This window comes from Macadamia integrifolia, unplaced genomic scaffold (genome assembly GCF_013358625.1).
Source record: "Macadamia integrifolia cultivar HAES 741 unplaced genomic scaffold, SCU_Mint_v3 scaffold_15A, whole genome shotgun sequence".
Taxonomy (NCBI): Eukaryota; Viridiplantae; Streptophyta; class Magnoliopsida; order Proteales; family Proteaceae; genus Macadamia; species Macadamia integrifolia.
Genome location: NW_024870627.1, coordinates 222756 through 232961, shown reverse-complemented (window position 1 = coordinate 232961; position 10206 = coordinate 222756). Strand labels below are relative to the sequence as shown.

The following is a 10206-nucleotide window of genomic DNA, read 5'->3' as shown; positions in this document are numbered from 1 at the left end:
TAAGTATGCACTTGACCAAGCATACAGAATCTGACTTGCTACCTTATCCCACTCATAATGGTGTAGAAACACAACCCTAAAATGATGCAGAAGATAATGGAAAAACAAAACAAACAATGCACACGGATTTTACGAGGTTCGGCAAGGTTGCCTACGTCCCCGGTGTGATGAGATCTTGCTTCACTATCAATGGAGAATAGGGTTACAACGTTCATCCTCACACCTCTCAGTATTGCTTGAATTACAGAGAAAGAAACCCTCGCTACAAATATATAGTGAAAAAACCCTAATTCAGAAAGTACACAATTGCCCTCAAATAAAAAAATTCGAGCGGGGCTACGCCCCTACACCAACAAATGGTGCAGAATAAATTGTGAGCATAGGGCAAGGAAGTCAAAATCTTAAAGTAAAACAAGAATACATCCAAAATGTGGTAGACAATTACACCTTCTCCAGCTCAGTTATATGTTTGTCCAACTGGTCTTTCAACTCCTTCCTCCAACCCTGGATTAATCTTTCATGCTTCTTGATCAGCTCAGTCTTGGTTTTCAACTCTTCTTCCATCAGCGCGATCTCCTTTCGGAGCATTTCTTCCTTGGTTGGTTGATCTTCATGTTGTAGACCAATAAAATACAGTTGAAGTTTTTTGGCAGCTTCCATAAAATCTCTAGCATGCCTCTCTACATCAATCTGATGAGAAGGATGGGGGGAACGGTCTATTGCTTGCAGTTCTCTTGCAGGCAAGCATGGAAGGAGTGCAGCTTCTAATGCCGTTATGCAGGCAATAATGTCTTCTTTCGGCGTCTGCGACTGTATCTGCTGCTCCAGTTGATGCTGTTGGTCGAGTGGCTGCCTCTCTGCCATTTTCTTGTTTACTACCCAATTAATTGTATTTAGACTAGCTTCCAAGTCAATTATACATTTATATTTTTTGTATTGGTATAACAGTGGTGGTTAAGTTAAGGAATAGCCTACAGCAACCGACACAGCAGTATATAACATTCAAATCAAATCCGTGATGCAGTAGTAAATTGAGGTTACCTGCTAAATGGAGGAGGAAAATAGACAAATCTGTAGTAGAAACTGTTGATTCCTCACAGAAAGATCTGCAAATGGAATCCAAAAAACAAGGTCAGATTAGAAAGAAAGAGGGAACTCTTTGAACCTCAAGAATTCACAGTTTACAAAAGCAAAAAAACTTTAATTTTACTATATATAATAAAACATCAATCAAGTTGGAAGCTTAAACTTGCATAAAGGAAGAAAAGGACTCCATTCAATAAACAAATGGATACAATCATATCAGTCCGAATGGAGGTAAAAGAATCTGAAAAGGCAGGGATTGTAAGAGAGAACCAGACTATAGATCACCTAGCATTTGATATCAAGCAAACCCAACCCCAAATCGGTAACACCTAAACATCACTTCAAGCTGATCAGTCTCCACAAGTTGCATCAACCGCAAATCAAAGATTTACTAATATATGGCAGAGGAATACTTCACAGAGACCATGAAAAGTCTCTCCTAAGCAAAGTACAGAGCTTCCACCAACCCAAAAACCCATAAAGAGATGAACACTACTAGTCCCCACGCTATCCAAACTTAGTCTTAGGGTTTAGCGTTTATCTCCGGAAGGAGGTTTTCATATACTGTCAATAGGAAATCCTGAAACTTTCCCACTAGACTCTGCAACTCGAACTTTAGCCCTCTTTACTCCTCCCTCGAAATGTTTAAAATTTCTATCAGTGATCTCCATCAAACCTTTTCTCCCTTATAAATCATGACATCAACTTTCTTATCTAACGCCATGGCCTTCTATAAAAGCCTAATTGAGATATCTATAAACCTCTCGAATTGAAGGGAGCCCTAACTGTTTGATTCATTCACACCATCCACAACTTCTCTGAATTCCACCCCTTGGTTATCGCAGTGGCAGAGAGAGAGAGAGAGAGAGAGAGAGATGGGGAGAACTTACCGTTACAGAGCGGCTGTGGAGATGATCGAGGTGAGCGTCTTGAACAATCACGTTTTATTAATTTGAATAGGATCGGGTGGATCTTGAATTTGAAACCTGCTTTTGAATCTATAGGGATGGATCACGTTTGACCTTAGGCACCGATTGATAATGTTTCTATCGTTTTTTATATAAACATAAATTCCCCTTTTTAAGAACAAAAAGGGATTAAAGGTGTTTGGTAAATCTTGTTTCTAGAAATGTTTATTGGAGGAATGGTGTTTGATAAACCTTACTTATTTTAACTGTATTTGGATGATGCATCAGAACACAGAGTTGATTCAGAGCATAGCCAATTCGAAGAGCAAGTTTCTAGGGTTGTAGAAATTGGGGAAAACATCAGATCATACCTTGCGAATGAGAGAAAATCTTGTTGATGGAGAAGCCGAACTTTCTAATAGATAGCTTGAGGTTGAATGATCGATTACTATGCTTCATAGAACCAACTCATATGAAAGATTATAGAATTAGTTTGCTTCACAGACCCACCTGAAAAACGTCGAACATTAGTTTAGGCCTACTGTCGATTTAGGGATTCTAGCAGGGAAGGGGAAACTTCATCATGCATAGCCAATAAATATGGTAAGAGAGAGGAAGGAATTAAGACAACCTCTATCGCTCTTTTTCAAAAGACTAAATTAGGGCTTTGAGCAACGAATGGATCAGAGAGAAGAAATCAAAGGCTGAAGGTGAAGAGAAAAATTACCTGGTCTGATGTTATGCTTTTGGGAGGGTAGTCGAAGGTGGAAGAATGATCGACGGTGCGTCTTTTGTAGACAAACCACCTTCTTGCTTTACAACTCACACCTTGTACAATTTGAAGCTCTATGGGTCGAATCCACGCAGGTGAGAAGACATCACCGAGGTTCACGGGTTGCTGCAATCATCTTCACAAGGGCTAGGTTGAGATGAGTAGCTGCTGAGGGAGTAGCAGACTTGCAGAGTTGGTACGATCGGAGATGGTAGCTGTAGAATAGAGAAGATGAGAGGCACCGTCTAATGTGGAAAGAGGAAATGATAGGGTTGGGTTAAATTATTGCTTTGCTGGTTGTTTCAAGAAACGACGAAATGAGTAGAACTTGTTTCGTCGTTTCAGTTTCTCGAACCAGAAATAGTTATAAATTGCTATTTTTGTTTTTATAATGGAACAGTTTTGCAAACACTTTTTGTTCCGTTTCTGTCTTTTCTTGACACAAAAACGACAGAAATACGTTTCTTGAAACGTTATCAAACGGGCCCTTAATTTTGACCATTGTTTCCTTATTTAAGTCCATAAAATCAATGAAGTTTACCCCTTTAACAAGATCACAAGTTTATTGAATCAATAACTCCAAAAAATCATATATTTAGGGAAATATATATAATCCCATTGGGTCAGTTTCAATCGGGCCTAATTGGGCTTCCCACTTCAGGACCTCACACTGTGATCAGCCCCGTTAAAGTAATCAGGTCTCATAGGCTAGGCATGATTCCATTTTATAAACGATTGATGAGGTTTTGGTCTTTAATCAGCCTACCAATAATCGGGCCTTAGACTGACCTTAAACGGGCTAATAAGACAATTATCTCTAAACATGCTTTAAACCTGTTGGACACTTGGACTTAGTAAACTGGTTCTAAGTGGGCTTTAAACAACTTAGAATTAGCCAGGTTATTAATTAGTTGGTCCTAATCGAGCACCCGTCAAGCCGGCCCAATTTCAAACTTGATCAGTCGGGCCTTCTGGTGCAAGCATGGAATTGACACTCGAATGGATAGATTTCACTTTGACATTTTGAAAATCTCCCACCTAGACTATTATGAGATATACTAAAAACCATTGGAGTTTCCCTTATGGAAAAAAGAACCATGTCAGTCTGGTGCAGGCTATGAAGGGTGCAAAAAGACTATGTTGAATATGCTCTCGCATGTCCTCCCATTGACCCGCAAGGTTCTCTCACCCTTCTCTTTTTAATTAGTGAATGATGGTTAGTGTAAGAAGAAAAAACATGCCATAAAACAGTTGCCATCTGAAGAATATTGTATATTCTAGAAATGTAGAGCCAAACCAAAAACAAGCAGTAAAGCACAAGAATAGAATAAATGAGAGTAGAAGAGACTAAAGTTGTGTTTGATTCTTGGTTTCATTGTGAAAGACAAAGTTATCACAAGGTGAGGGGACCCAAGACCAGATCAACCCACATTAATTCCCATATGAAATCAATGTGGGATCAGCCCCCATAAGCTGATATGGGATTGAAACAAAATTCTACAAGGAAGGAGGGTATTCAAAGAGCCAAAGAATAGAATACATAAGAATGAAAACAGGGTCTTTCTATAGAAGACGATGTATGAATAAACAGCTCCCCTCTCAACTTTTCAATCATTGATGCTCTATACGTTACGGTGAGTCTCTTCCCACAACATGAATTTATGTTCAAATCAATGTTCTTAGGCATAAATTTTCCTTCAAAATGAACTTCTAACCCTGCCATCTTGGCTTCTCACGTAGATTCTTGGTCCTCAGTCTTCACAAGAACTTTACCTTTTCCCCGTCTTCATGAACTAGCAACAAATAGAACCTTGTTTGACATGAGGTTTCCTGCAAAAATTCCCAGCTAAGTCCATCAACTAGAACTAAACATCCATGAAGAGCCGCCCTCAAGAGCATTCTTAGCGCTTGATATTTTACAGGCTTGTCAACTGTTCTAAAGTAACTAGGAAAGAACATAAGAAACGATCTTGGTTTGCATCATTTTCCCATTGCTTAAGCTCTTACATTGTCAATAAAAATGTTTACTATAGAACACTGTCATCCAAAAAGTTAAAAAAATACGCAAAAAAATGTGTCAAGAGATTTATCCTATAAGTTTGCCTCTGGTGATTAGAAAAAAAAAAAAGGCATGTTCAGACATTCTATAAGTTAGTCTCCTTTGACATGCTGCTGTCTGTCACCATAAATTAATGTGAAACCCAGAGACACCACCATTCCAACCAAATAACCAGCCACTGCTCCATAGGTGACACAGATTGGCCATTCCTGCAAAATTATAATACCAGTGTTCAATGCTGGGAATAATAATAGCAAACAAAAGATTAGCTTTATCAACGTTGAAAAAACTGGGTGATCTATCAACCTGGCTAGGAAATATAAGCCTCTGCTAAAATGCTAGTTGGGACAACGAAAAGCTCAATACTTTGGAGGGGGGGGTTGTGGGGGATCACCAGGTTGAATCCAGGATCAAGTATTCATAACATGCTGAGTTGATATGAGCCATGAATAGTCAACCTCAGTTTCAACTTGAATGATTATAGCAACTTAGAGCTAAAAATGACAGACAAGACGGGCACTCTTTATCATTAGCAGTTAAAATTTGTAACAGTTACAAAAAGGTTCCTGAGTAACAGGCCTTTGTCTTTGAATACTGAACACTACTTTATCAAGTAATGGATTCATATTCGACCTGGCCAATTCATCTTATATAGTATTTTCTGGATTTCTATTGACCAGATCAATTAACGTTGATATATATATATATATATTTTTTTTTTTGGTGGTAAAGAAACTCACTCATCTAGAGATTTGATTTGAAAGTCAAGTCAGCTAATGACCATACCATAGGTGTGCCTAGATTCAGACTTCATAAAACCTGTTTGTACAGAATTTTTTTCTCACACATAACATCTAAGACTATTCATGAGAAAGGCAGTGGGTACTCAGAACTACATCAAATTTCTTAGCATTTTACTTGCTGGAAATTAGTGTAACTTTTTAATTGAACATCATGCATGTCAATACATCATCAGCATCAACTTGCTCATAATATATTCAAATTCGGATCATTTCTTGGTAGATGACTCTCAGGAGGATACTTTCTCAGTTTACTTCTTGAAGTAATGAGATGAAATTGTCAGTTGCTCAGCATCTCAGGCAAGCATCAACGTATATAATCCTTTACAGGTAGATGATGTCAACTTATGTTTGTGCGACCTAGGATTGTTGTTATAAAATAAATTCTTCTGACAATAGTTTAAAAGTAAAAATGGAATGGATAGACAAACGTCCTAAGCCTATGTCCTGAAGCAAGTAGGCAGCCAAGTGAATCTGTTGTGCAATTACTTTGCTTTGTGCTCATGGTTCCTGCTCTGTACTCTCTTCTTTTTAATGATGCATACTATTTGAATCCTTTCTTTCTCTTTTTATTATTATTAATTTTTTTTTTTTGGGGGGGGGGGTTGTGTGGGGTGGGGGAAAGGGAGCACTATGGCATGCTGGCAGCCCAAAAGATACAGTGGCACATAATGGTAAGACCAATGCTTTTGACTTGGTAAGCCTTGGTGTTGCTTGTGCAGAAGTGTACCAAAATATTGGCTCGGTAGTCTGTAATGGCTGTAACTAAGAAACAACAAAAATAGGTGGGAAATAAAAGGCAGACTGTGTATTGCCAAATGCCAAAAAGAGAACAATATTTTAAGGTAAAAACTAAAATAAAAGAAGCAACACAAAAATATTAGGCAAAATGGTAACTTAAAAGGGAGTTATCCTATAGCATGAAATGTAATCAAGGTACCAAAGGGAACGCTTTGGGAAGTTGGACTATTGACCACAAATTAGAGGGTACAATGCCATCATAGAGAAGAAGTCATCTCCAAAACTTTCAAAGTATATTTTCTATTCCTTTATAACGATAACATGATTAATGACCCACGGAGGTGAATGTGGCTGCTAGTGTTAACAAGGAGCAGAAATAAGGAATTACAAACCTACTTAAAGAAATATCCCAAATATAAAACTAATGTGAACATAATATTACCTGCCATGGTCTTTCCCAATCAAGAGGCATAGGCCAAGCCCCAAACCAAGCTCCAATAGCAGCTCCATGTGCGGGTATACAGATCATATAATCAAGAACTCTAGTTGGCCTGACAATAAATCATATCATAAACACCATGTGTAATAAATAGTATCTGCTTACTGGGAATATAAAAGCACAAGAAACTGGAAAATAGTACGAACTCTAGCATATGACCCTACTAATTGCCATTTACTGCTTTGCACCTTGAGATGGATCACCAGAAACGCTAAGGGCGGAAAACACTCACTTGGTGTACGCAAATAACCGTTGCCAATCCTTCCATGATGAACCAAAAACAGAAGCCGCAGGGACAAACTGCAAGGAACACATGAAAAGATTCACAATTCACTTCACTAACCTCCAAAGGAAAGGGATTGCATTTAACCATAAAAGGAAAACGGAAACTCAAGTTGGCAAATTTCCTAATAGATAAGCCCTAAATATTTACAAGTACAGTGGTACAGATAAGAAATGAAGGAAGCATGAAAGAGCTCAAATTGAGAAAGTAGCATTCATTATGTTCTATACATGTTGACAATCACCACCCATCAGCGTCATTTCACTGAGTGGAGTTGCTGTGACTCGCTTGACCCTAATGTTTAAAGATAGAAAGGCCAGCACCATGAACATTAGAAGAGCTTGTAAAAGCTAACATGTAAGGCTAGAATGTCCTTTTAAATCTGGTTAATGTAATATAACAAGATCTTGAACATGACTTTCAGAATTTCCAAGATTAACCCACATGAATTGAACATAACACATGACATTAAGCACAAGTTCTGAGGGCTCTCTTCAGGTTCTTTGAAACAATTAGTGGATAAATCTTGCAAGGATTTTGGGCAAGAAAATTATAAGGATTTGATACTCACGGTGAACAAGGACATTAAAAGGGACCAATTAATGGTACTCTTCATGTACCTGTATCCAAAGTGGAAAATGTACAGTCGTTAATATATATAGTAAAAAAAGAATAACAGGATTTAAGAAAATTAGTGATTTGCATGCACCAGCAATCCAGCTAACTCTCTGATGATTGTGCTTGAGTGCAAGTAATGTCACTTACTGACTTCCAACAGGTGCACCCAAAACAATAGCTCCAATTGTATTCAGAAGAGCCCCTAAGAAGCAGAAATTTATGTATTATACGCTTATTAAATAAACAGATCAAGAAAGATGCAGATAATATAACTCTTTTTTTTTGGGGGGGATGGGTGTGCTTGGCAAGAAAAAATACAACATGTCATGGGACATATGTCAAACACATGCTATGCAAACAAACAGAACAATGAAACTCAAATTCTTGGAAATCAAATTTAGACCAATTGTAAAGTAAAATCAAGGAGACAATTCAGACCCACCAGCAGGAAGCCCCAGCAAACCTCGCACAACCGCCTTGAGGAACTGTTAAACCATTATTAACACCCAATTAAGTTCATCAAACGCTGGGAACAAAAAACAAGAATCAAACAAGAAACCAAGAACAGGGATCAGTTTAACTCACTGAGCATTGCTCGGGATTCCATCGAAGGAGACTGTAGAGTATGATAACAAGTGGACACTCAATAACCTGCAGAAATATCAAAGTCAAGTAGTTCTAAATCAGAATTTTGAACAAGTAAGATCGAGACAGGATGAGATTGATAAGGTGATGGCAGCTTCATACCCAGATCAGATATAGCGTCTGAGCGGGATCAGAAATGAGATTGACAGCATAGACAATGTGGGCAAACCAAAACGCCACTGCTAACCCTAATCCACAGACCAAGTGTAACAGAAAGGCATTCTTAAACGCCACCAGTACCTCTCCATTTCGGGCTGTTTCAGCTTTACCAGTCGTTGCAGGAGACATTACCGACAGAGAGAGAGGGAGAGAGAGAGAGAGAGAGAGAGAGAGGGAGAGAGGCGTGTTTGTGTGAATATGTTTCGGCCCTCCTCTTGTCGCTGGCCCTCAGCAATCTCCTGTCGGACAGACAATCTTGTTAGTTATATTAGGTGGGCCCAGTGATGTTGCTAGCCTAAATAGGAACATGTTAAAAACGCATGGTAGAACCAAACACACCCTTAGGCCTTAGAGGTGTCAAACGGTTGGTTCGGTCTGGTTTTCAGGATTTAGATCTCCTTCGATTAACATGTCACCCAATTAGTGTCCTATTAATGATTCAATGACTGGTAGGACTTAGACACACATCCCAACACATGGGTGCTCATCTGCCCAACCGTTGGATAAATAATGGAATGACCCATTAATTGGAGTGGATCATTTTCCAATGTTCAAGATATATATTTTTGATCTATTATTTATCGTTTCACAAAAAAAAAAAGATATATTACTTATCGGTATCATTTAAGGGCCCTTAGGTCACTTGACTAATGAATATGCATAACCAGCCACCACACACCCATCGGATGGCTGTGCAGCACTTGCGGTCTGTCAGCCGTTTGATGCGTGCTAGAAGGCTGACGCACTGGAGAGGATCCAAGTCCTACCTTGTGCTCTTTGCCATCAATGGACTGCAACCCTTGGGTTTGGCGAATAAGCCTTCTTTTGATCAACTTGGTCTTGAGTCTTGAGTCTTGAGTCTCGATTCGTTTTTTGAGCTGATCAGGTCCAACCTCCTTGGATGAACCGATCAATACCCTTGGGCCAAGTCTTGTTTTGTTTTATGAGCAATATTTTAAGGGTTTTGAAAACCAACTTGAAATGAGAATGTTGGGCGGTTGAGGAATGTTCTTTATATCGAACCTCCGGTAGAATATCGCCGGATTCCCGATCACTTTCCGGCGATCCCTATGCGAATTTTGTAATGTTTCGTGGCTTGTAATGGTGTAATTCTTTACTGTTCTTGATACATTGCAGAGATGTCTCGCGTGGTGCCCCCTTCGCATATCAATAAATCAAAGACGCTCGACAACAAATACGTGAGTGAGAACTGTGAAACGTTGTTTATACATTGGAGAGATGTGTCGCATGGGTTTCCTTTTTTTCTGAATGTGAGTGCATGCATTGGCTTATTTTTTGAGAATTCGATGCAGATGCTTGGAGATGAGATCGGGAAGGGAGCGTATGGTCGTGTATATAAAGGCTTGGACTTGGAGAATGGAGACTTCGTTGCAATTAAGCAAGTTTCTCTGGAGAATATTGCTCAAGAGGGTCTCAACATTATAATGGTATGCTGCTTCTTATAGATTATGGAGCTTTTGTCTATTTGTTTCGTTCTTTTTTTTGGTTGTTGATTGAACATTTACCCTTCTTATTCTTCTTTCTTTTACTTGTGGATGGTTTGAATCCATAATTTGTTATTTGAACACTTGGATTCATTTTTCAGTTATAAGTGTCCCCCCTCCCCCCTCCCCCC

The 10206-nt window shown here is 38.9% G+C and overlaps 3 protein-coding genes across 7 annotated transcripts in view; 1 reads left to right on the top strand and 2 right to left on the bottom strand.

The window, feature by feature from the left end:
* Positions 1 to 252: 252 nt before the first annotated feature.
* On the bottom strand, positions 253 to 3055 carry LOC122070963 (mediator of RNA polymerase II transcription subunit 28-like). Of its 3 annotated transcripts, XM_042635217.1 has the most exons (4): positions 2722 to 3055; positions 2366 to 2504; positions 1042 to 1106; positions 253 to 875 (listed from the first exon to the last, which is right to left on the bottom strand). In XM_042635217.1, the coding sequence occupies exon 4, from the start codon at positions 862 to 864 to the stop codon at positions 442 to 444; it is 423 nt and encodes a 140-aa protein (XP_042491151.1). In that variant the 5' UTR covers positions 865 to 875; positions 1042 to 1106; positions 2366 to 2504; positions 2722 to 3055; the 3' UTR covers positions 253 to 441. The 3 variants fall into 3 exon arrangements, with proteins under 3 accessions (XP_042491151.1, XP_042491150.1, XP_042491152.1); XM_042635216.1 differs by lacking the exons at positions 2366 to 2504; positions 2722 to 3055 and adding an exon at positions 1977 to 2125; XM_042635218.1 differs by lacking the exons at positions 2366 to 2504; positions 2722 to 3055 and adding an exon at positions 1372 to 1875.
* Positions 3056 to 4724: 1669 nt separating this feature from the next.
* On the bottom strand, positions 4725 to 8807 carry LOC122070952 (phosphatidylinositol-glycan biosynthesis class F protein). The gene is made up of 8 exons (XM_042635199.1): positions 8514 to 8807; positions 8352 to 8417; positions 8209 to 8251; positions 7914 to 7968; positions 7720 to 7768; positions 7098 to 7165; positions 6809 to 6917; positions 4725 to 5034 (listed from the first exon to the last, which is right to left on the bottom strand). The coding sequence occupies exons 1-8, from the start codon at positions 8697 to 8699 to the stop codon at positions 4918 to 4920; spliced, it is 693 nt and encodes a 230-aa protein (XP_042491133.1). The 5' UTR covers positions 8700 to 8807; the 3' UTR covers positions 4725 to 4917.
* A 603-nt stretch (positions 8808 to 9410) lies between these two features.
* Positions 9411 to 10206, top strand: part of LOC122070965 (MAP3K epsilon protein kinase 1-like) — a 61105-nt gene continuing 60309 nt past the window's right edge. For 2 of the 3 annotated variants that reach the window (XM_042635222.1, XM_042635219.1), the window contains exons 1-2: positions 9412 to 9769; positions 9884 to 10018. In XM_042635222.1, coding sequence (XP_042491156.1) covers positions 9710 to 9769; positions 9884 to 10018 — 195 coding nt within the window. In that variant the 5' untranslated portion in view covers positions 9412 to 9709. Of the gene's footprint in view, positions 9770 to 9883; positions 10019 to 10206 lie in introns of all 3 variants that reach the window. The other variant, XM_042635220.1, reaches the window with a different exon arrangement.